This window comes from Tachyglossus aculeatus, chromosome 1, assembly GCF_015852505.1.
Source record: "Tachyglossus aculeatus isolate mTacAcu1 chromosome 1, mTacAcu1.pri, whole genome shotgun sequence".
In the NCBI taxonomy this organism is placed as follows: domain Eukaryota; kingdom Metazoa; phylum Chordata; class Mammalia; order Monotremata; family Tachyglossidae; genus Tachyglossus; species Tachyglossus aculeatus.
The window spans coordinates 3407855-3433930 of NC_052066.1; the positions used below are offsets into that span (position 1 = coordinate 3407855).

The 26076-nt window shown below is 49.7% G+C and overlaps 1 protein-coding gene across 1 annotated transcript; it reads right to left on the minus strand.

Moving 5' to 3' along the window:
• Window positions 1–456: 456 nt before the first annotated feature.
• STEAP3 (STEAP3 metalloreductase) lies at window positions 457–25031 on the minus strand. Its single transcript, XM_038743265.1, has 5 exons — window positions 24986–25031; window positions 11532–12043; window positions 4421–4948; window positions 2674–2838; window positions 457–863 (listed from the first exon to the last, which is right to left on the minus strand). The coding sequence occupies exons 1-5, from the start codon at window positions 24990–24992 to the stop codon at window positions 549–551; spliced, it is 1527 nt and encodes a 508-aa protein (XP_038599193.1). The 5' UTR covers window positions 24993–25031; the 3' UTR covers window positions 457–548.
• Between the last annotated feature and the right edge of the window lie 1045 nt (window positions 25032–26076).

Below are 26076 nucleotides of genomic sequence, written 5' to 3' on the forward strand. Positions count from 1 at the left end.
GGGTCTGTGCTCCCCAAGGGCCGGATCCGTTCTCCAGAAGGGCTGGACGTGTGCTCCCCGAGGGCCGGATCTGTGCTCCCCGAGAGCCGGGTGGATGCTCCCCAAGGGCTGGATTTTTGCTCCCGGAGAGCTGGGCCTGTATTCCTGGAGGGCCGGGTCTATGCTCCCCGAGGGCCGGATCTGTGCTGCTGGAGGGCTGGACGTGTGTTCCCCCCGAGGGCCGTGTGTTCCCCCCGAGGGCCGGATCTGTGCTCCCCGAGAGCCGGGTGGGTGCTCCCCGAGGGCCGGATCTGCGCTCCCGGAGAACCGGGCCCGTGTTCCCAGAGAGCCGGGCCTGTGCTGCGGGAGGGCTGGATCCGTGCTGCCAGAGGGCCGGACGTGTGCTCCCCGAGGGCCGGATCCGTGCTCCCGGAGAGCCGGGCCTGCGCTCCCCGAGGGCCGGATCCGGGCCCCCCGAGGTCCGGGCCCGTGCTCCCCGAAGGCCGGGCCTCCGCTCCCCGGGCTTCGGGCGCGTGCCCGCCGAGGGCCCAGCCCCGGGAGGCGGCCGGCTACACGGGGCTGGTGCGGCGGCGCTGGTCGGTGGCATCGGCGTCGGCGTCGTCGTCGGGCAGGGCGGAGCGCGGGCCGGGCCGGGCGCGGGCCCGGGCGCCTTCCCAGCCCCTGCGGATGCGGGCCAGCCTGCGGGCCGGCCAGGGCAGGAGCAGCAGGGCCCGGCCCGCCAGGACGGCGCACGGCGGGGCCAGGGCCAGCGTGAAGGGGGGAGGCAGGTAGAAGGGGTAGCGGGCGGCCGCCCAGGCCCGCGTCCACCCGTAGCTCAGCGTGTGCAGCGTGGCCAGCGTCAGGCCCACCAGGCCCAGCCGCGACTGCGGGCGGCAAAGCAATCCATCAATCGATCGATCAATCGGTCGGATTCGTCGAGCGCTTCCTCCGTGCGGAGCGCCGGACTAAGCGCTCGGGAAGTCCGGGTCGGCACCATCGAGGGACGGTCCCTACCCGACAGAGGGCTCGCGGCCTAGACACACGGCACGGGGCGCGCGCGCCGGGCGCCTGGCTTCTCCTCCCGCCCCCCCGCCACCTGTTATCATCATCGTCGTCATCGTCATCGTCGTTAGTACGATCGCTAATCATAGCATCAGCTATTTACGATCGATTAGCATCGAGAATTACTGATCAATCGTCGATGATACGGATCGTCGGTCATTTCTCATTCGTTCTTGTTCATATCGAGGATTAGTCATTTATGATTAATTAGGGTGAATATTGCGTGTTAGTCACTTAGCATTAATTAACGATAGCACTAATTATTAGTCATTTATTATTAATTATTGATGATGATGATTAGTCAACAAATTATTAGTCAACAAATTAGTCAACAAATTATTAATTTGTACTTCCCAAGCGCTTAGTACAGTGCTCTGCACACGGCGAGCGCTCAATAAATACGATTGATGATTAGTCATTCAGTGATACAAATCGTTAGTCATTTAGTATTAATTATGGAGGATATCGGTTCTTGGTCATTCAGTTTTAATCATCGATATTAATCATCAGTCGCTTATGATTAATTATGGGTAATACATGTCTATTCTATTTATTTTATTTTTTTAGTGTGTTTGGTTTTGTTCTCTGTCTCCCCCTTTTAGAGTGTGAGCCCACTGTTGGGTAGGGACCGTCTCTCTATGTTGCCAACTTGGACTTCCCAAGCGCTTAGTACAGTGCTCAGCACACAGTAAGCGCTCAATCAATACGATCGATTGATTTTACAGATGAGGGAACCGAGGCCCAGGGGAGTGAAGTGACTTGTCCGAGGTCACGCGGCAGACACGCAGACAAGCGACAGAGCCGGGACGAGAACCCAGAGAAGCGGCGAGGCTCGGTGAAAAGAGCCCGGGCTTGGGAGTCTGAGGTCATGGGTTCAGATCCCGGCTCCGCCTATTGTCAGCGGGGTGACTTTGGGCAAGTCACTTCCCTTCTCTGGGCCTCAGTTCCCTCATCTGGAAAATGGGGATGAAGACCGGGAGCCCCCGTGGGGGAAAACCTGATCACCTTGTAACCTCCCCTGCGCTTAGAGCGGTGCTTTGCACACAGTAAGTGCTTCATTCATTCATTCGATCGTATTTATTGAGCGCTTACCGTGTGCAGAGCACTGTACTAAGCGCTTGGGAAGTCCAAGTTGGCAGCATAGAGAGACGGTCCCTACCCAACAACGGGCTCCCATAAAATAAATAAATAAATAACCCAGGTCCTTCTGACTCCCCAGGCCCAGGCTCTACCCTCTAGGCCACCCTGCTTCTCATCTCATCAAGCGCTTAGTACAGTGCTCTGCACATAGTAAGCGCTCAATCAATACGATCGATGATGATCCCGCCCCCTGCCACTTGCCTGCCGGGGCACGTCACCTCAGGCCTCTGGGGACTCAGTTTCCCCCGTTGGGAAAGAGGGGAGTCCACCCCGCCCCTTCCGCCCCCGTCTAGACTGTGAACTCGTTGTGGGCGGGGAACGTGTCCGTTTTATTGCCGGATTGGACTCTCCCAAGCGCTCAGTACGGCGCCCCGCACCCAGTTAGCGCTTGATAAAGACGACGGAATGAGCGAATGTAGTGTGCGGAGCGCTGTACTGAGTGCTCGGCCCCCCAAGCGGCCCCCTCGGCCCGCCCCCCGGGGCCCCCCCGACCTGCACGAAGTTGAACTCGGTCCAGTTGAGGGCGTCGGCGACGGAGGGCAGCGAGGTGACGGCCACCACCGACAGCAGGCCCAGGGCCAGGATGCCCAGCGACAGGTAGATCTCCATCCGCCAGACCTCCTCCTCCTTCCAGGACGAGCTCACATTGGACGCCACCTGCGGGGGGGCCCAAGGTCACCCCACGGGCGCCCGCCCACCCGCCTCTGGACACCGCGACGCCGATGGCCCTCACCCGTGGATGGACGTGGTCGGGAACGCCAACAGTCATAGGAGGCCCGGGCCCCGAACGCCGGTCATTACTGGAGGACCGGGCCGGGAATGCCGGCCTTTATGGGAGGAATGGGCCGGGAATGCCGGCCGCCACGGGAGGACCGAGCCGGAAAGCCTGACGGTTATGGGAGAACGAGGCTGGGAACGTCAGCCGTTACGGGAGGACCAGGCCGGGAATGTCGACCATTATGGGGAAACTGGGCCCGGAACGCCAACTGCTATGGGAGGATCAGGCCGGGAACGTCGGCCGTTATTGGAGGACTGGGCCGGGAATGCTGGCCATTATTGGAGGACTGGACCGGGAATGCCACCTGTTATGGGAGGACCAGGCCAGGAACGTTGGCCATTATTGGAGGACTGGGCCGGGAATGCCACCTGTTATGGGAGGACCAGGCCAGGTGGGAGGACCAGGCCAGGAACGTTGGCCATTATTGGAGGACTGGGCTGGGAATGCTGGCCATTATTGGAGGACTGGACCGGGAATGCCACCTGTTATGGGAGGACCAGGCCAGGAACGTTGGCCATTATTGGAGGACTGGGCCGGGAATGCTGGCCATTATTGGAGGACTGGTCTGGGAATGCCAACTGTTATGGACCAGGCTGGGAACCTTGGCCATTATTGGAGGACTCGGCCGGGAACCTTGGCCATTATTGGAGGACTGGTCTGGGAATGCCAACTGTTATGGACCAGGCCGGGAACCTTGGCCATTATTGGAGGACTGGGCCGGTAATGCTGGCCATTATTGGAGGACTGGTCTGGGAATACCAACTGTTATGGACCAGGCCGGGAACCTTGGCCATTACTGGAGGCCCGGGCGGGGAACGCCAGCCGCTACGGTAGGACCGGGCCGGGAACACCAACTTTTATGTGGTCGATGGGGCCGAGGATGCCGGCCACTGTGGTAGGACCGGGCCGGGAACGCCAACTTTTACGGGATGATCGGGCCGAGAATGCCGACCACTATGGTAGGACCGGGCCGGGAACGCCAACTTTTATGGAAGGATCGGGCCCGGAACGCCGGCCGGTATTTGAGGACCGGACCCGGGATGCCGGCCCTAATGGAGGACCGGGCCAGGAATGCCAGTTGCGCCCAGTGGCCCAGGCCGGTGATGCCAGCTAGTCCAGGAACTCCTGGCTCCCGAGTCAGGGTGCTCTTTCTCAGTGGAAAGAGCCCGGGCTTCGGAGTCGGAGGTCAGGGGTTCAAATCCCGCCTCCGCCGCTTGTCAGCTGTCCCTTCACTGTGCTCTGTGCTTTAAAATAGGGATGAAGACCGTGAGTCCCGGTGGGGCCACCCGATCACCTTGGAACGTCCCCAGCGCTTCGCACGTAGTAAGCGCTTAGTAAGTGCCGTTATTATTGCCGCCTGACCCCGCGCCGCCCACCGCTCGGATCTACCGGACGGACGGGCGCGGTGGAGGCCCCCGCGAGGTCGCCCCCCGCTCCCCGGGGCCCCGGCCCGGCGGGCACCTGCTGGACGGCGTCGTCGATGAGGCGGTAGCGGTGGGCCCGGCGCAGGGGCAGGCAGGCGCTGTAGAGGCCGTGCAGCGCGGCCGCCAGGAAGGCCAGCAGGCCCAGCTGCTTGCGGAGGCGCATCCAGCGGTCCAGCGCGGCCGGGAAGGGCCGGTACTTGGTGCCGCGGCGCAGCTGCAGGCCGGCCGCCACCAGGCCGGCCGCGTACACCAGGGCCAGCAGCACCAGGGCCGCGCAGGGCAGCGACCTGTTGACCAGGGCCAGGGGCAGCAGGTAGAAGCGGCGGCGGCCCTGCCGCACGTAGGGCTGCAGCACGTCGCGGACGGCGTTGTAGACGTAGAAGGCGAGGAAGAGGAGCAGGGCCAGGCGGGCCGGCAGCCTCCAGGAGGGCAGCAGGCCCAGCGGGCGGGCCTCCAGCTCCCAGGCCGACGCCAGCGTGCCCGCGTCCGCCGGCCAGAAGCCCATGGCCCGCGCCAGGTCGCCCACGCGGGCCTTGGCCTCGGCCTGGTCCCCGCACAGCGGCACCTGGGAGCGGGGGGAACGGGAGGCGGGTGGACCGTCACACCCGGGCCCGGAATGCCCCCAATCCCTCTGCCCCTCCGCCAAGCTCGCTCTCTTCCTCCCTTCAAGGCCCTGCTGAGAGCTCACCTCCTCCAGGAGGCCTTCCCACACTCAGCCCCTTCCTTCCTCTCCCCCTCGTCCCCCTCTCCATCCCCCCATCTTACCTCCTTCCCTTCCCCACAGCACCTGGATATATGTTTGTACATATTTATTTATTTTACTTGTACATCTCTATTCTATTTATTTTATTTTGTTAGTATGTTTGGTTTTGTTCTCTGTCTCCCCCTTTTAGACTGGGAGCCCGCTGTTGGGTAGGGACCGTCTCTAGATGTTGCCAATTTGGACTTCCCAAGCACTTAGTACGGTGCTCTGCACACAGTAAGCGCTCAATAAATACGATCGATGATGATGATGATGATGATTTGTTCATCATAATAAAAAATAATGACGGCATTTGTTAAGCGCTTACTGTGTGCCAAGCACCGTGCTCAGCACTGGGGAGGTTACGAGGTAATCAGGTTGTCCCATGGAGGGCTCACAGTCTTAATCCCCGTGTTACAGATGAGGTCGCTGAGGCCCAGTGAATAATAATAATAATAATAATAATAATAATAATAATAATGAGGTCGCTGAGGCCCAGAGAATAATAATAATAATAATAATAATAATAATAATAATAATAATAATAGCATTTGTTAAGCGCTTACTATGTGCCAAGCACCGTGCTCAGCGCTGGGGAGGTTGCGAGGTAATCAGGTTGTCCCATGGAGGGCTCGCAGTCTTAATCCCCGTGTTACAGATGAGGTCGCTGAGGCCCAGATAATAATAATAATAATAATAATAATAATAGTAATGATAATAATAATAATGAGGTCGCTGAGGCCCAGAGAATAATAATAATAATAATAATAATAATAATAATAATAATGGCATTTGTTAAGCGCTTACTATGTGCCAAGCACCGTGCTCAGCGCTGGGGAGGTTACGAGGTAATCAGGTGGTCCCATGGAGGGCTCACAGCTTTAACCCCGTGTTACAGATGAGGTCACTGAGGCCCAGAGAATAATAATAATAATAATAATAATAATAATAATAATAATGAGGTCGCTGAGGCCCAGAGAATAATAATAATAATAATAATAATAATAATAATAATAATAATAATAATGATGGCATTTGTTAAGCGCTTACTGTGTGCCAAGCACCATGCTCAGCGCTGGGGAGGATACGAGGTAATCAGGTTGTCCCATGGAGGGCTCACAGTCTTAATCCCCGTGTTACAGATGAGGTCGCTGAGGCCCAGAGAATAATAATAATAATAATAATGATAATGAGGTCGCTGAGGCCCAGAGAATAATAATAATAATAATAATAATAATAATAATAATAATAAAAATCGCATTTGTTAAGCGCTTACTATGTGCCAAGCACCGTGCTCAGCACTGGGGAGGTTACGAGGTAATCAGGTTGTCCCACAGTGGGCTCACAGTTTTAATCCCCATGTTACAGATCAGGTCGCTGAGGCCCAGAGAATAATAATAACAACAATAATAATAATAATAATAATAATAATAATAATAATAATAATAATAATGTCGCCGAGGCCCAGAGAATAATAATAATAATAATAATAATAATAATAATAATAATAATGGTGTTTGTTAAGCACTTACTATGTGCCAAGCACCATGCTCAGCGCTGGGGAGGCTATGAGGTAATCAGGTTGTCCCATGGAGGGCTCACAGTCTTAATCCCTGTTTTATAGATGAGGTCGCTGAGGCCCAGAGAATAATAATAATGATGGTGTTTGTTAAGCGCTTACTATGTGCCAAGCACTGTGCTCAGCGCTGGGGAGGTTACGAGGTAATCGGGTGGTCCCATGGAGGGCTCACAGTCTTAACCCCTGTTTTATAGATGAGGTCGCTGAGGCCCAGAGAATAATAATAATAATGACGGCGTTTGTTAAGCGCTTACTATGTGCCAAGCACTGTACTCAGTGCTGGGGAGGTTACGAGGTAATCAGGTTGTACCATGGAGGGCTCACAGTCTTAATCCCTGTTTTATAGATGAGGTCGCTGAGGCCCAGAGAATAATAATAATGATGGCGTTTGTTAAGCACTTACTATGTGCCAAGCACCGTGCTCAACGCTGGGGAGGTTACAAGGTAATCAGGTTGTCCCATGGAGGGCTCACAGTCTGAATCCCCATGTTACAGATGAGGTCGCTGAGGCCCAGAGAATAATAATAATAATGACGGCATTTGCTAAGCGCTTACTATGTGCCAAGCACTGTGCTCAGCGCTGGGGAGGTTATGAGGTAATCGGGTGGTCCCATGGAGGGCTCACAGTCTTAATCCCCGTTTTACAGATGAGGTCACTGTGAGCCCACTGTTGGGTAGGGACCGTCTCTATATGTTGCCAACTTGGACTTCCCAAGCGCTTAGTACAGTGCTCTGCGCCCAGTAAGCGCTCAATAAATACGATTGAATGAATAAATGAATGAATGAATGTGCAAAACACCGTGCTAAGCACTGGGGAGGTTACAAGGTAATCAGTTGGTCCCATGGAGGGCTCACAGTCTTAATCCCCATGTTACAGATGAGGTCACTGAGGCCCAGAGAATAATAATAATAATAATAATAATAATAATAATAATAATAATAATAATAATAATAATGATGGTGTTTGTTAAGCACTTAATATGTGCTTCTACCTTCTAGACTGTGAGCCCACTGTTGGGTAGGGACCGTCTTTATATGTTGCCAACTTGTACTTCCCAAGCGCTTAGTACAGTGCTGTGCACACAGTAAGCGCTCAGTAAATATGATTGAATGAATGAATGAATGAATGAATGAATGTGCAAAGCACCGTGCTAAGCACTGGGGTGGTTACAAGGTGATCGGGTGGCCCCACGGAGGGCTCACAGTCTTAATCCCCATTTTACAGATGAGGTCGCTGAGGCCCAGAGAATAATAATAATAATAATAATAATAATAATAATAATAATAATATAATGATAATGGCAATTGTTAAGTGCTTACTATGTGCAAAGCACTGTTCTAAGAGCTGGGTAGGATACAAGGTGATCGGGTTGTCCCATGTGGGGCTTACAGTTTTAATCCCCATTTTACAGATGAGGTAACTGAGGCACAGAGAAGTGAAGTGACTTGCCCAAAGTCACACAGCTGTGAGCCCGTTGTTGGGTAGGGACTGTCTCTATATGTTGCCAATTTGTACTTCCCAAGTGCTTAGTACAGTGCTCTGCACACAGTAAGCGTTCAATAAATAGGATTGAGTGAATGAATTGCAGCGTGGCTCAGCGGAAAGAGCCCGGGCTTTGGAGTCAGAGGTCATGGGTTCAAATCCCGGCTCTGCCAATTGTCAGCTGTGTGAGTTTGGGCAAGTCACTTCACTTCTCTGTGCCTCAGTTACCTCATCTGTAAAATGAGGATTCAGATTGTGAGCCCCCCATGGGATGACCTTATCACCTTGTAACCTCCCCAGTGCTTAGAACAGTGCTTTGCACATAAGTGCTTAATAAATGCTATCATTATTATTATTATCCCGGTGACCCCCTCCTCCCAGCAGCCCCCTTGCTTATCGCTCTTATAGTATTTGTTAAGGGTTTCCTAGGTCAAGTAAGAGACTTGACACCCATCCTCATGTTTTGTTTTGTCACCTCTCTCCCCCTTCTAGACTGTGAGCCCGCTGTTGTGTAGGGACCGTCTCTATATGTTGCCAACTTGGACTTCCCAAGCGCTTAGTACAGCGCTCTGCACACAGTAAGCGCTCAATAAATACGATTGAATGACTGAATGAATGTGCCAAGCACCGTTCAAAGCACTGGGGTAGATACAAAGTCAGCCCGTTGTTGGGTAGGGACCGTCTCTATATGTTGCCGACTTGTACTTCCCAAGCGCTTAGTCCAGTGCTCTGCACCCAGTAAGCGCTCAATAAGCACGACTGAATGAATGGATGAATCAGCCACGTGCGGCTGTCAGTCTTCACCCCCATTTTCCAGATGAGGGAATAATGATAATGATGATGATGGCATTTATTGAGCGCTTACTATGGGCAAAGCACTGTTCTAAGCGCTGGGGAGGTTACAAGGTGATCAGGCGGTCCCACGGGGGGGTTCACAGTCTTCATCCCCATTTTGCAGATGAGGTCTGTACAGTGAAGTACATATTTACTATTCTATTTATTTTGTTAATGATGTGCATCTAACTTTACTTCTATTTATTCTGATGACATGACACCTGTCCACGTGTTTGGTTTTGTCGTCTGTCCCCCCCTTCTAGACTGTGAGCCCGTTGTCGGGTAGGGACCGTCTCTATATGTTGCCAACCTGTACTTCCCAAGCGCTTAGTACAGTGCTCTGCACACAGTAAGCACTCAATAAATACGACTGAATGAATCAATGAAGTGACTTGCCCAAAGTTACCCAACTGAAAATTGGCAGAGCTGGGATTTGAACCCATGACCTCTGACTCATTCATTCATTCATTCCATCGTATTTATTGAGCGCTTGCTGTGTGCAGAGCACGGTACTAAGCGCTTGGGAAGTACAAGTGCTAGAGAAGCAGCGTGGCTCAGTGGAAAGAGCCTGGGCTTTGGAGTCAGAGGTCATGGGTTCAAATCCCGGCTCTGCCAATTGTCAGCTGTGTGACTTTGGGCAAGTCACTTAGCTTCTCTGGGCCTCAGTGACCTCATCTGTAAAATGGGGATGAAGACTGTGAGCCCCACGTGGGACAACCTGATTACCTCGTAACCTCCCCAGCGCTTAGAACGGTGCTTTGCACATAGTAAGCGCTTAATAAATGCCATCATTATTATTATTATTACAAGTTGGCAACATCTGGAGACGGTCCCTACCCAACAGTGGGCTCACAGTCTAGAAGTCTCCCAAGTCCGTGCTCTTTACCTTGTAACCTCCCCAGCGCTTAGAACGGTGCTTTGCACATAGTAAGCGCTTAATAAATGCCATCATTATTATTATTGTTGCAAGTTGGCAACATCTAGAGGCGGTCCCTACCCAACAGTGGGCTCACAGTCTAGAAGTCTCCCAAGCCCGTGCTCTTTACCTTGTAACCTCCCCAGCGCTTAGAACAGTGCTTTGCACATAGTAAGCATTTAATAAATGCCATCATCATTATTATTATTACAAGTTGGCAACATCTAGAGACAGTCCCTACCCAACAGTGGGCTCACAGTCTAGAAGTCCCCCAAGCCCGTGCTCTTTCCACTTGAGCCACCAAGTGAAGTGACTTTCCCAAGGTCACACAGCAGACAAGCGGCGGAGCCGGGATGAGTCCCCCCAGTCATCATCATCATCATCATCATCAATCGTATTTATTGAGCGCTTACTGTGTGCAGAGCACTGTACTAAGCGCTTGGGAAGAACAAATTGGCAACACGTAGAGACGGTCCCTACCCAACAGTGGGCTCACAGTCCAAAACGGGGAGACAAAACCAAACATACTAACAAAATAAAATAGAAATCCCCCAAAGCACACGCACATAGACCCCCCTCTAGACTGTGAGCCCGCTGTTGGGTAGGGACCGTCTCTATATGTTGCCAACTTGGACTTCCCAAGCGCTCAGTACAGCGCTCCGCACACAGTAAGCGCTCATTAAATAGTCCCTCGTCCCCCTCTCCATCCCCCATCTTACCTCCTTCCCTTCCCCACAGCACCTGTATATATGTATATATGTTTGTACAGATTTATTACTCTATTTATTTATTTATTTTACTTGTACATATCTATTCTATTTATTTTATTTTCTTAGTCTGTTTGGTTTTGTTCTCTGTCTCCCCCTTTTAGACTGTGAGCCCGCTGTTGGGTAGGGACTGTCTCTATATGTGGCCAATTTGTACTTCCCAAGCACTTAGTACAGTGCTCTGCACATAGTAAGCGCTCAATAAATATGATTGATGATGATGATGATGATGATATCTATCCTATTTATTTTATTTTGTTAGTATGTTTGGTTTTGTTCTCCGTCTCCCCCTTTTAGACTGTGAGCCTGCAGTTGGGTAGGGACCGTCTCTATATGTTGCCAATTTGTACTTCCCAAGCGCTTAGTCCGGTGCTCTGCACATAGTAAGCGCTCAATAAATACGATTGATGATGATGATGATGATGATATCTATCCTATTTATTTTATTTTGTTAGTATGTTTGGTTTTGTTCTCCGTCACCCCCTTTTACACTGTGAGCCCGCTGTTGGGTAGGGACCGTCTATATATGTTGCCAATTTGTACTTCCCAAGCACTCAGTCCGGTGCTCTGCACATAGTAAGCGCTCAATAAATACGATTGATGATGATGATGATGATGATATCTATCCTATTTATTTTATTTTGTTAGTATGTTTGGTTTTGTTCTCCGTCTCCCCCTTTTAGACTGTGAGCCCGCTGTTGGGTAGGGACCGTCTCTATCTGTTGCCAATTTGTACTTCCCAAGCGCTTAGTCCGGTGCTCTGCACATAGTAAGCGCTCCATAAATACGATTGATTGATTGATTGATTGATTGATTGATTGACGCACCTGTCTGTTGCCATCCCGGGGTCCCTGCTGCAGGCTCCAGGCCGAGAGCCCGTTGAAGGCCTTGACGACGAGGCTGGCGGGAAAGAGGGAGGCCAGGTGCTCGGCGTTGGACCGGCCGGGGCCCGGCGCCGGCCCGCCCGGCTCTGCGGCGTTGCTCACGTCCACCAGGATCTTCCCGGCCATCCGGGCGGCCAGGGGCCCCAGCGTGCGGTAATGGTCCCGGAAGACGGCCACGAAGACCACGTCCGCCGGCCCCACCGCCTCCGCCTGGGAGACCACCGAGGCCGCGTCCGGGAAGAGGCCCTCCACGCGCTTGGGGTTCCTGCTGCCCACCAGCACCCGGAACCCGGAGCCCACCAGGCGGGAGGCCAGCGAGCGGGCAAAGTCTCCGCTGCCCAGGATGGCCACCGTCCGGCCCGGCGCGGGGGGCCGAGGGGGCGGGAGGCCGGCCTCGCTCTCCTCGCCCCGTGGGCCGATCAGGGGCTTCGCCATGTCTCCGGACATCCCGTCGGCTGTGGAGAGAAGCGGGCGGGCCGTTTGGTTGTATATCTATTCTGTTTATTTTATTTTGTTTATTTATTTATTTATTTATTTTACTTGTCCGTATCTATTCTATTTATTTTATTTTGTTAGTATGTTTGGTTCTGTTCTCTGTCTCCCCCTTTTAGACTGTGAGCCCCCTGTTGGGTAGGGACTGTCTCTAGATGTTTCCAATTCGGACTTCACGAGTGCTTAGTACGGTGCTCTGCACATAGTAAGCGCTCAAGAAATACGATTGATGATGATGATGATGATTTATTGACTGTGAGCCCACTGTTGGGTAGGGACCGTCTCTGTATGTTGCCAACTTGGACTTCCCAAGCGCTTAGTATAGTGCTCTGCACACAGTAAGTGCTCAATAAATACGATTGATGATGATGATGATGATTTTGTTAGTACGTTTGGTGTTGTTCTCTGTCTCCCCCTTTTAGTCTGTGAGCCCACTGTTGGGTAGGGACTGTCTCTAGATGTTGCCAATTTGGACTTCCCAAGAGCTTAGTACAGTGCTCTGCACATAGTAAGCGCTCAAGAAATACGATTGATGATGATGATGATGATTTATTGACTGTGAGCCCACTGTTGGGTAGGGACCGTCTCTAGATGTTGCCAATTTGGACTTCCCGAGCACTTAGTACGGTGCTCTGCACATAGTAAGCGCTCAAGAAATACGATGGATGATGATGATGATTTTGTTAGTACGTTTGGTGTTGTTCTCTGTCTCCCCGTTTTAGACTGTGAGCCCACTGTTGGGTAGGGACTGTCTCTAGATGTTGCCAATTTGGACTTCCCGAGCGCTTAGCACAGTGCTCTGCACATAGTAAGTGCTCAATAAATGCGATTGATGATGATGATGATGATGATGATGATTTTGTTAGTATGTTTGGTTTTGTTCTCTGTCTCCCCCTTTTAGTCTGTTAGCCCACTGTTGGGTAGGGACTGTCTCTATACGTTGCCAATTTGTACTTCCCAAGCGCTTAGTACAGTGCTCTGCACATAGTAAGCGCTCAATAAATACGATGGATGATGATGATGATGATTTTGTTAGTACGTTTGGTGTTGTTCTCTGTCTCCCCCTTTTAGTCTGTGAGCCCACTGTTGGGTAGGGACTGTCTCTAGATGTTGCCAATTTGGACTTCCCAAGAGCTTAGTACAGTGCTCTGCACATAGTAAGCGCTCAAGAAATACGATTGATGATGATGATGATGATTTATTGACTGTGAGCCCACTGTTGGGTAGGGACTGTCTCTATATGTTGCCAATTTGGACTTCCCAAGCGCTTAGCACGGTGCTGTGCACATAGTAAGCGCTCAATAAATACGATGGATGATGATGATGATGATGATTTTGTTAGTATGTTTGGTGTTGTTCTCTGTCTCCCCCTTTTAGACTGTGAGCCCACTGTTGGGTAGGGATCGTCTCTAGATGTTGCCAATTTGGACTTCCCGAGTGCTTAGTACAGTGCTCTGCACATAGTAAGCGCTCAATAAATATGATTGATGATGATGATGATGATTTTGTTAGTATGTTTGGTGTTGTTCTCTGTCTCCCCCTTTTAGTCTGTGAGCCCAATGTTGGGTAGGGACTGTCTCTATATGCTGCCTATTTGTACTTCCCAAGCGCTTAGTACAGTGCTCTGCACATAGTAAGCGCTCAGTAAATACGATTGATGATGATGATGATGATTTATTGACTGTGAGCCCACTGTTGGGTAGGGACTGTCTCTGTATGTTGCCAACTTGGACTTCCCAAGCGCTTAGTACAGTGTTCTGCACGCAGTAAGCGCTCAATAAATACGATTGATGATGATGATGATGATTGAGCGCTTACTGGGTGCGCAGCTCTGAATCCAGCAAAAACTCCTCACTCTGGGCTTCAAGGCCGTCCATCCCCTCGCCCCCTCCTACCTCACCTCCCTTCTGTCAATCAATCAGTCAATCAATCATATTTATTGAGCGCTTACTGTGTGCAGAGCACTGTACTAGGTGCTTGGGAAGTCCAAGTTGGCAACATGTAGAGACAGTCCCTACCCAACAGTGGGCTCACAGTCACAGGCTGTCCTCCTCCAGCCCAGTCGGCACCCTCCGCTCCTCTGCCGCCGCTCACCTCCTCACCGTTAGGCCTCGTTCTCGCCCATCCCATCATCGACCCCAGGCCCACGTCCTCCCCCTGGCCTGGAACGCCCTCCCTCTACACATAATAATAATAATGGCATTTGTTAAGCGCTTACTATGTGCAAAGCACTGTTCTAAGCGCTGGGGGGCTATAACGTGATCAGGTTGTCCCACGTAGGGCTCACAGTCAATCCCCATTTTACAGATGAGGTAACTGAGGCTCAGAGAAGTTAAGTGATTTGCCCAAGGTCACACAGCAGACGTGGCGGATCTGGGATTCAAACCCATGACCTCTGACTCCAAAGCCCGGGCTCTTTCCACTGAGCCACACTGCTTCTCCAAGCTCGCTCTCTTCCTCCCTTCGAAGCCCTACTGAGAGCTCACCTCCTCCAGGAGGCCTTCCCACACTCAGCCCCCCTTTTCCTCTCCTCCTCCCCATCCCCTCCGCCCTACCTCCTTCCCCTCCCCACAGCACTTGCATATATTTGTACAGATTTATTACTCTATTTTACTTGTACATATTAACTATTCGATTTATTTTGTTAATGATGTGCATCCCCTCCCCACAGCACCTGTATATATGTATATGTTTATTTATTTATTTATTTTATTTGTACATATCTATTCTATTTATTTTATTTTGTAAGTATGTTTGGTTTTGTTCTCTGTCTCATCATCAATCGTATTTATTGAGCGCTTACTATGTGCAGAGCACTGTACTAAGTGCTTGGGAAGTACAAATTGGCAACATATAGAGACAGTCCCTACTGTGAGCCCACTGTTGGGTAGGGACTGTCTCTATATGTTACCAATTTGTACTTCCCAAGCACTTAGTACAGTGTTCTGTACATAGTAAGCGCTCAATAAATACGATTGATGATATGTATATGTTTGTAGGTATTTATTACTTTATTCATTTATTTTATTTGTACATATTTATTCTATTTATTTTATTTTGTTAATGTGTTTTGTTTTGTTCTCTGTCTCCCCCTTCTAGTCTGTGAGCCCGCTGTTGGGTAGGGACTGTCTCTAGATGTTGCCGACTTGGACTTCCCAAGTGCTTAGTACAGTGCTCTGCACACAGTAAGTGCTCAATAAATACGATTGATTGATTGATTGATTGGAAAGAGCATGGGCTATTCTATTTATTTTATTTTGTTAACATGTTTTGTTTTGTTGTCTGTCTCCCCCTTCTAGACTGTGAGCCCACTGTTGGGTAGGGACTGTCTCTATATGTTGCCGACTTGGACTTCCCAAGCGCTTAGTACAGTGCTCTGCACACAGTAAGCGCTCAATAAATGCGATTGAATGAATGAATGAATGAATCTAGCTTTAATTCTATTTGTTCTGACGACTTTGACACCCGTCTTCATGTTTTGTTTTGTTGTCTGTCTCCCCCTTCCAGACTGTGAGCCCGTCGTTGGGTACGGGCCGTCTCTATATGTTGCCGACTTGTACTTCCCAAGCGCTTAGTACAGTGCTCTGCACACAGTAAGTGCTCAATAAATACGATTGAATGAATGAATGAATGGACTAAGTGCTTGGGAGAGTACAACAATAAACTGACACATTTCCTGCCCACAGTGGGCTGACAGTCTAGCGGGGGAGACAGACATGAATAGAAATCAATGAATTGCTGCTAGAGAAGCAGCGTGGCTCAGTGGAAAGAGCCCGGGCTTGGGAGTCAAGGGTCAGGGGTTCGAATCCTGGGTCCGCCACTTGTCAGCTGTGTGACTTTGGGCAACTCGCTTCACTTCTCTGGGCCTCAGTTCCCTCATCTTTAAAATGGGGATTAAGACTGTGAGCCCCCCGTGGGACAACCTGAACTCCTTGTAACCTCCCCAGCGCTTAGAACAGTGCTTTGCACATAGTAAGCGCTTAATAAATGCCATTATTATTATTATTTTTTATAAATGTTGGACTTCCTAAGCGCTTAGTACAGCGCTCTGCACACAGTAAGCGCTCAGTAAATACAATTGACAATTGAATGAATGAATCTAGCTTTATTTCTAATTATTCTGACGACTTGACACCTGCCCACGTGTTTTGTTTTGTCATCTGTCTCCCCCTTTTAGACTGTGAGCCCACTGTTGGGTAGGGACTGTCTCTATATGTTGCCAATTTGTACTTCCCAAGCGCTTAGTACAGTGCTCTGCACACAGTAAGCGCTCAATAAATACGATCGATGATGATGATGATCTGTCTCCCCCTTCTAGACTGTGAGCCCGCTGTTGGGTAGGGACCGTCTCTCTATATGTTGCCAACTTGGACTTCCCAAGTGCTTAGTCCAGTGCTCTGCACACAGTAAGCGCTCAATAAATACAATTGAATGAATGAATAAATGAGGGATGTGGACCTAAGCGGTGTGGGGCTGGGATGGGAGATGAAGAAAGGGAGCGAGTCAGGGCGACGCAGAAGGGAGCGGGAGAAGAGGAAAGGGGGGCTTTGTCAGGGAAGGCTTCTTGGAGGAGGTGGGCCTTCAGTAAGGCTTTGGAGCGCTTACTGTGTGCAGAGCACTGGACTAAGCGCTCGGGAAGTACAAGTCAGTAACATATTGAGAAGCAGCGTGGCTCAGTGGAAAGAGCCCGGGCTTTGGAGTCAAAGGTCATGGGTTCAAACCCTGGCTCCGTCAACTGTCAGCTGTGTGATTTTGGGCAAGTCACTTCACTTCTCTGGGCCTCAGTTCCCTCATCTGTAAAATGGGGATTAAGACTGTGAGCCCCCCGAGGGACAACCTGATCACCTTGTAACCTCCCCAGTGCTTAGAACAGTGCTTTGCACATAGTAAGTGCTTAATAAATGCCATCATTATTATTATTATAAAGAGACGGTCCCTACCCAACGGCGGGCTCACAGTCTAGAAGGGGAAGACAGACAACAAATCAAAACCTGGAGATGGGTGTCCAAATCGTCAGAACAAATAGAATTAAAGCTCTATGCACATCAGTCACAAAATAAATAGTAAATATGTACAAGGAAAATAAATAGAGTGATACATCTGTACAAATGTATATACAGGTGCTGTGGGGAGGGGAATCAATCAATCAATCAATCGTATTGAGCGCTTACTGTGTGCAGAGCACTGTACTAAGCGCTTGGGAAGTCCAAGTTGGCAACATATAGAGACGGTCCCTACCCAACAGTGGGCTCACAGTCTAAAAGGGGGAGACAGAGAACAAAACCAAACATATTAAAATAATAAAATAAATAGAGGGGAAGGAGGTAGGGCAGGGGGGATGGGGAGGAGGAGAGGAAAAATGGGGCTCAGTTTGGGAAGGCCTCCTGGAGGAGGCGAGCTCTCAGGAGGGCTTTGAATTTCATTCAATCAATCAATCAATCAATCAATCAATCGTATTTATTGAGCGCTTACTGTGTGCAGAGCACTGTACTAAGTGCTTGGGAAGTACAAGTTGGCAACATCTAGAGACGGTCCCTGCCCAACAGTGGGCTCACAGTCTAGAAGGGGGAGACAGAGAACAAAACCAAACATATTAACAAAATAAAATAAATAGAATAAACATGTACAAATACAACATGTATTTACTGAGTGCTTATCATGTGCAGAACACTGTACGAAGCACTTGGGAGAGGACACCGTAACAATAGATGGACACACCCCCTGCCCATAATGAGCTCATGGTTTAGAGGGGGAGACAGACCCCCATATAAATAAAGTCAATGGTGAGGAGGGGGCCCTCCCCTCGCCCCTGCTTCAGGCTTGGGGTTGACACACACTCGCGGGAACACCTGTCCGCCCAATGCCCCCATCTCCAGCGTGGCTCAGTGGAAAGAGGCCGGGCTTTGGAGTCAGAGGTCATGGGTTCAAATCCCGGCTCCTCCAATTGTCAGCTGTGTGACTTTGGGCAACTCATTTCACTTCTCTGGGCCTCAGTGACCTCATCTGTAAAATGGGGATTAAGACTGTGAGCCCCCTGTGGGACAACCTTGTAACCTCCCCAGCGCTTAGAACAGTGCTTTGCACATAGTAAGCACTTAATAAATGCCATTATTATTATTATTATCTCCCCTCAGTAGGCCCGAGCCATGTCAGGTGGCGGTCCGCGGGTGGGCTCGGTGTCTGTCCCCCTCTCCTCCGGTCAGCCGGGGGGCTCGCTGCCAGAAACAAGGGAGACGCTGTAGACCCGCCCCCCCAACCCCCAAAACCCCGCTGCCTCGACCACCTGATCTTCTCTGGGCTGTGTGACCTTGGGCAAGTCACTTCTCTGGGCGTCATTTTCCTCATCTGTAAAATGGGGATTGAGACAGGGACAGGGACTGTGTCCAACCCGATTGACCTTTAGACTGCGAGCCCACTGTTGGGTAGGGACTGTCTCTATATGTTGCCAATTTGTGCTTCCCAAGTGCTTAGTACAGTGCTCTGCACACAGTAAGCGCTCAATAAATACGATTGATTGATCGATTGATTGACTTGGACCTATCACGGTGCTTAGTACAGTCCCGTGTACTTGGTAAGTACCTAGCAAATACCACAATTGTTATCATTTGTGGGACAGGGACTGTGTCAGACTTTTATTATTATTATTATTATTATGGTATTTGTGAAGTGCTTACTATGTGCCAAGCACCATTCTAATAATAATAATGGCATTTGTTAAGTGCTTACTATGTGCAAAGCACTGTTCTAAGCGCTTGGGAGGTTACAAGGTGCTCAGGTTGTCCCACAGGTGGCTCACAGTCTTCATCCCCATTTTACAGATGAGGGAACTGAGGCACAGAGAAATTAGGTGACAATAATAATAATAATGATGGCATTTATTAAGCGCTTACTATGTGCAAAGCACTGTTCTAAGCACTGGGGAGGTTACAAGGTGATCAGGTTGTCCCACGTGGGGCTCACAGTCTCAATCCCCATTTTACAGATGAGGTCACTGAGGCCCAGAGAAGTGAAGTGACTTGCCCAAAGTCACACAGCTGACAATTGGCGGAGCCGGGATTCGAACCCATGACCTCGATTCCAAAGCCCAGGCTTCTTCTACTGAGCCACGCTGCTTCTCCTAAGCACTGGGGTAGTTACAAGGTAATTAGGTTGTCCCACGTGAGGCTTACAATCTTCATCCCCATTTTCCAGATGAGGTAACTGAGGCCCAGAGAAGTGAAGTGGCTTGCCCAAGGTCACACAGCTGACAAGTGGCAGAGCCGGGATTAGAACCCACGACCTCTGATTCCCAAGCCCGGGCTCTTGCCACTAAGCCACGCTGCTTCTCTCCTCTCTATTCCCGGTGCTTGGAGCACCGTAAATCATTTCCACAGTTATTACTGTCAGCAGGCTACTGTCTCCCCCTTCTAGACTGTGAGCCCACTGTTGGGTAGGGACCATCTCTAGATGTTGCCAACTTGTACTTCCCAAGCGCTTAGTACAGTGCTCTGCTCACAGTAAGTGCTCAATAAATACGATTGAATGAATGAATGAATCTGATGAGCACTTTGTGGGAGGGAATGTGTCTGTTGTTGTATTGTACTCTCCCAAGTGCTTCGTATCAATCAATCATATTTATTGAGCACTTACTGTGTGCAGAGCACTGTACTAAGCGCTTGGGAAGTACAAGTTGGCAACATATAGAGACGGTCCCTACCCAACAGTGGGCTCACAGTCTAACAGTGCTTAGTACAGTGCTCTGCACACAGTAAGCGCTCAATAAATACGACTGACTGAATGAATGGTCTCTGCCCTCCCGCAACCTGAAGCAGCGTGGCTCAGTGGAAAGAGCCCGGGCTTTGGAGTCAAAGAGTTCATGGGTTCGAATCCCAGCTCCTCCAACTGTCAGCTGTGTGACTTTGGGCAAGTCACTTCACTTCTCTGTGCCTCTGTTACCTTATCTGTAAAATGGGGATGAAGACTGTGAGCCCCCCGTGGGACAACCTGATCACCTTGTATCCTTCCCAGCGCTTAGAACAGTGCTTTGCACATAGTAAGCGCTTAATAAATGCCATTATTATCATTATTATTGAAGCAGCGTGGCTCAGTGGAAAGAGCCGGGGCTTTGGAGTCAAAGAGTTCATGGGTTCGAATCCCAGCTCCGCCAACTGTCAGCTGAGTGACTTCGGGCAAGTCACTTCACTTCTCTGGGCCTCAGTTCCCTCATCTGTAAAATGGGGATGAAGACCGTGAGCCCCCCGTGGGACAACCTGATCATCATCATCATCATCAATCGTATTTATTGAGCGCTTACTGTGTGCAGAGCACTGTACTAAGCGCTTGGGAAGTCCAAGTCGGCAACATCTAGAGACGGTCCCTCCCCACCAGTGGGCTCACAGTCTAAAAGGGGGAGACGGAGAACAAAACCAAACATACTAACAAAACAAAATAAATAGAATAGATATGTACAAGCAAAATAAATAAATAGAGTAACAAATATGTACAAACATATATCCATATATGCAGGTGCTGTGGGGGAGGGAAGGAGGTAAGATGGGGGGGACGAGGGGGAGAGTGCTTTTCACATAGTAAGCGCTTAATAAATGCCATTATTATTATTGTAACCTCCCCAGCGCTTAGAACAGTGCTTTGCACTTAGTAAGCGCTTAATAAATGCCGTCATTATTGTTATTATTATTATGAGGAGCCGGGGCTGGGCAGGCGTCCAGCGGGAAGGCGTTTAACCCATGCCCCACAAACACGGGAGATCGATGACGGCGGTCCACGGGGGGAGGGCGAAGCCAAAGGTCAGGGGTCAGGGCTGCAGTTGGCCGGGGACAGGGGTCAAGGGTCATGGGCCTGGCCATTGGACTTGACGCTGGCCCCGTCCAGGGCACGGTGACATCGCCTCTCTGCCAGGGGGTGGTTTGAAGCGGGTTTTCCAAAGGCGGATGTGTGCGGATGTGTGTGTTTGTGTGTTCTTGGGTGTGTGTACGTGTGTACGGAAGCTTTGAGCATAGTAAGCGCTTAACAAATGCCATTAAAAAAAAAAAAGCGGGCAGGACGGGGGGGGTAATGATGGGAAACTGGCCAAGGCCAGAGGAAAAATTCAGACTCTATTCAGGGGGCCCAGGCCTCCCAGCTGACCCAGGTCAGGGGGACCACCAAGGCACAGTGGCCAGTGACCTGACGGAAAAACCAGAGGTGTCCGGGGGGCCCAGAGAGGACAATGTAATGGGGAGGGGACAGGGAGGGGGAGAAAAGAGGAAAAGGAAGGAGGGGAGGGGACAGGGAGGGGGAGAAAAGAGGAAAAGGAAGGAGGGGAGGGGACAGGGAGGGGAAGAAAAGAGGAAAAGGAAGGAGGGGAGGGGCGGATGGAAAGGAAAAGGGAGGGGAGGGAGGATAAGGAGAGGCCAGGGAATAATGATGGCATTTATTAAGCCCTTGCTATGTGCAAAGCACCGTTCTAAGCGCTGGGGAGGTTACAAGGTGATCGGGTTGTCCCACTGGGGGCTAGCAGTCTTCATCCCCATTTTACAGATGACAGAGAAGTGAAGTGACTTGCCCAGAGTCACACAGCTGGCGGTTGGCGGAGCGGGGATTTGAACCCACGACCCCTGACTCCAAAGCCCGGGCTCCGAGAAGCAGCGGGGCTCAGTGGAAAGAGCCCGGGCTTTGGAGTCAGAGGGCAGGGGTTCAAATTCCGGCTCCGCCAACTGTCAGCTGGGTGACTTTGGGCAAGTCACTTCACTTCTCTGGGCCTCCGTTACCTTATCTGTAAAATGGAGATGAAGACTGTGAGCCCCACGTGGGACAACCTGATCACCTTGTAACCTCCCCAGCGCTTAGAACAGTGCTTTGTAAATAGTAAGTGCTTAATAAATGCCATTATTATTATTATTATTTCTACTGAGCCCCGCTGCTCTTATATTGTATTTATATTGTACTTTCCCAAGTGCTTAGTACAGTGCTCTGCACACAGTAAGTGCTCAAATACAAATGACTGCCTGAGAAAGGGGAAGGGGAGAAGAGAGGATGAGGATGGGAGAAATCAATCAATCAATCGAATTTATTGAGCGCTTACTGTGTGCAGAGCACTGGACTAAGCGCTTGGGAAGTCCAAGTTGGCAACATAGAGAGACGGTCCCTACCCAACAGTGGGCTCACAGTCTAAAAGCGGGGAGGAAGAGGAAGGGGAGAAATGCTGGGAAGCCTAGCGGTCGATGATTTTGGATGTTTGTTTTCTGTAGTTACGCCATCAATTCGGCCCCCAAAACACGTGTCCTTTTAGTTTTTCAGTCAGAAGAAAGGAAGCAGCGTGGCTCAGTGGAAAGAGCCCGGGCTTTGGAGTCAGAGGTCATGGGTTCAAGTCCCGGCTCCGCCCCTTGTCAGCTGTGTGCCTTTGGGCAAGTCCCTTCCCTTCTCTGGGCCTCAGTGACCTCCTCTGTGAAATGGGGATTCAGACTGTGAGCCCCCCGTGGGACAACCTGATCACCTTGCAACCTCCCCAGCGCTTAGAACGGTGCTCTGCACATAGTAAGCGCTTAATAAATGCCATCATTATTATTATTATTCTCGGTGCCTCAGTTAGCTCATCTGTAAAATGGGGACTGTGAGACCCCATGGGACAAGCTGATCACTTTTTTTTTTTTTAACTCTATTTATTTATTTATTTAATTTATTTGTACATATCTATTCTATTTATTTTATTTTGTTAGTATGTTTGGTTTTGTTCTCTGTCTCCCCCTTTTAGACTGTGAGCCCACTGTTGGGTAGGGACTGTCTCTAGATGTTGCCAATTTGTACTTCCCAAGCGCTTAGTACAGTGCTCTGCACATAGTAAGCGCTCAATAAATACGATTGATGATGATCACCTTGTAACCTCCCCAGCGCTTAGAACAGTGCTCTGTACATAGTAAGCGCTTAATAAATGCCATCATCATCTCCTCACCCCCTCCTCCCTCACCTCCCTTCTGTCCTTCTCCCTCCCAGCCCGCACCCTCCGCTCCTCTGCTGCCGGTAATCTTCTCCCTGGGCCTCCAGCTCACTAGCCTCACCGCCGACCCCTGGCCCACCACCTACCTCCGGCCTGGACCACCCTCCCCTCCTCAAATCCCTGCTGAGAGCTCACCTCCTCCAGGAGGCCTTCCCAGACTGAGCCCCTTCCTTCCTCTCCCCCTCGTCCCCCTCTCCATCCCCCCCATCTTACCTCCTTCCCTTCGCCACAGCACCTGTATATATGGATATATGTTTGTACATATTTATTACTCTATTTTATTTGTACATATCTATTCTATTTTTTTTATTTTGTTAGTATGTTTGGTTTTGTTCTCTGTCTCCTCCTTTTAAACTGTGAGCCCACTGTTGGGGAGGGACTGTCTCTATATGTTGCCAACTTGTACTTCCCAAGTGCTTAGTACAGTGCTCTGCACATAGTAAGCGCTCAATAAATACAATTGATGATGATGAAATCCCGGCTTTGAGTCACGGGTTCAAATCCCGGCCCCGCCAATTATCAGCTGTGTGACTTTGGGCAAGTCACTTAACTTTTCTGTGCCTCGGTTCCCTCATCTGTAAAATGGGGATGAAACCTGTGAGCCCCACATGGGACAACCTGATCACCTTGTAACCTCCCCAGCGCTTAGAACAGTGCTTTACACACAGTAAGTGCTTAATAAATGCCATCATTATTATTATTATTATTATTTGCACATAGTAAGCGCTTAATAAATGCCATTATTATAAATCCCCCAGACAATGACTCTATCCCCCTTCAAAGCCTTACTGAAGGCCCCTCTCCTCCGAGAGGCCTTCCCAGACTAAGCCCCACTTTTCCTCCTCTCCCACTCGCTTCTGCCTCAACCTGACTTGCTCCCTTTGCTCTGCCCTCCCCACGGAATTTATCATCATCAATCGTATTTATTGAGCACTTACTATGTGCAGAGCACTGGACTAAGCGCTTGGGAAGTACAAATTGGCAACATATATTATTTATAATAATAATAATCAATCAATCAATCAGTCAATCAATCATATTTATTGAGCGCTTACTGTGTGCAGAGCACTGTACTAAGCGCTTGGGAAGTACAAATTGGCAATGTATATTATTTATAATAATAATAATCAATTAATCAATCAATCAATCGTATTTATTGAGTGCTTACTATGTGCAGAGCACTGTACTAAGCGCTTGGGAAGTACAAATTGGCAACATATATTATTTATAATAATAATAATCAATCAATCAATCAATCGATCGTATTTATTGAGCACTGACTGTGTGCAGAGCACTGGACTAAGCACTTGGGAAGTACAAGTTGGCAACATAATAATAATAATAATAATAATAATAATAATGGCATTTGCTCAGCGCTTACTATGTGCACAGCACTGTTCTAAGCGCTGGGGAGGGTACAAGGTGATCAGGTTGTCCCACGGGGGGCTCACAGTCTTAATTTATGTCTCCATCTGTCATTTTATTTATTTATATTGAGGTCTCTTTACTCGTTTTGATGTCTGCCTCCCTCCCGCCACCGCCCTGCTGTGAGCTCACTGTGGGCAGGGACTGTACTGGACTTTCCCAAGCGCTTAGTACAGTGCTCTGCACGCAGTAAGCGCTCGATAAACATCATCATCATCATCAATCGTATTTATTGAGCGCTTACTATGTGCAGAGCACTGTACTAAGCGCTTGGGAAGTACAAATTGGCAACATCTAGAGACAGTCCCTACCCAACAGTGGGCTCACAGTCTAAAAGGGGGAGACAGAGAACAAAACCAAACATACTAACAAAATAAAATAAATAGAATAGGTATGTACAGGTAAAATAAATAAATAAATAAATAGAGTAATAAATATGTACAAACATATGATTGAATGAATGAGCAGGGCGGGCCTTGTGTCCTCCGGGAGAAGTGTCACCCACCTGTCATGGCCACTGTGGAGCTCAAAGTCCCGGGATCGTCCTGGAAACCTGGAACAGAGGAAGCGGCACGTCAGGGATGCCGATCACTCAATCAATCAATCAATCAATTAATCAATCAATCGTATTTATTGAGCGCTTACTGTGTGCAGAGCACTGCACTAAGCGCTTGGGAAGTCCAAGTTGGCAACATATAGATACAGTCCCTACCCAACAGTGGGCTCACAGTCTAGAATGGGGAGACAGAGAACAAAACCAAACATATTAACAAAATAAAATAAATAGAATAGATATGTACAAGTAAAATAAACAAATTAATAGAGTATTTACCGAGCGCTTACTGTGTCCAGAGCACTGGACTATGGGCTTGGGAGAGGACCATAGAACAATAAACAGACACATTCCCTATATGTTGCCAATTTGTACTTCCCAAGCGCTTAGTACAGTGCTCTGCACACAGTAAGCGCTCAATAAATATGATTGATGATTCCCTGCCCACAAGGAGCTGACAGTCTAGAACTGACAGGTGGCGGAGCCGGGATTTGAAGCAGCGTGGCTCAGTGGAAAGAGCCCGGGCTTTGGAATCAGAGGTCCTGGGTTCAAATCCCACCTCTGCCAATTGTCAGCTGTGTGACTTTGGGCAAGTCACTTCACTTTTCTGTGCCTCAGTTACCTCATCTGTAAAATGAGGATGAAGACTGTGAGCCCCCTTTGGGACAACCTGATCACCTTGTAACCTCCCCGGTGCTTAGAACAGTGCTTTGCACATAGTAAGTGCTTAATAAATGCCATTATTAATTAATTAATTAGAAGAGCCCTGGTCTGGATCCCAGCGGGGCTGGGGGGACTCTGGATCCTGAAGCGGGAGCCGATGAGTGAGCCCACTGTTGGGAAGGGACCGTCTCTATATGTTGCCAACTTGTACTTCCCAAGCGCTTAGTACAGTGCTCTGCACACAGTAAGCACTCGATAAATACAATTGAATGAATGAATGAGAGGCTGACGCCAGCTCCAATCACTAAATCCTGTCAGTTCACACAGTAAGCGCTCAATAAATACGATTGAATGATTGAATGAATTCATTCAGTCGTTAT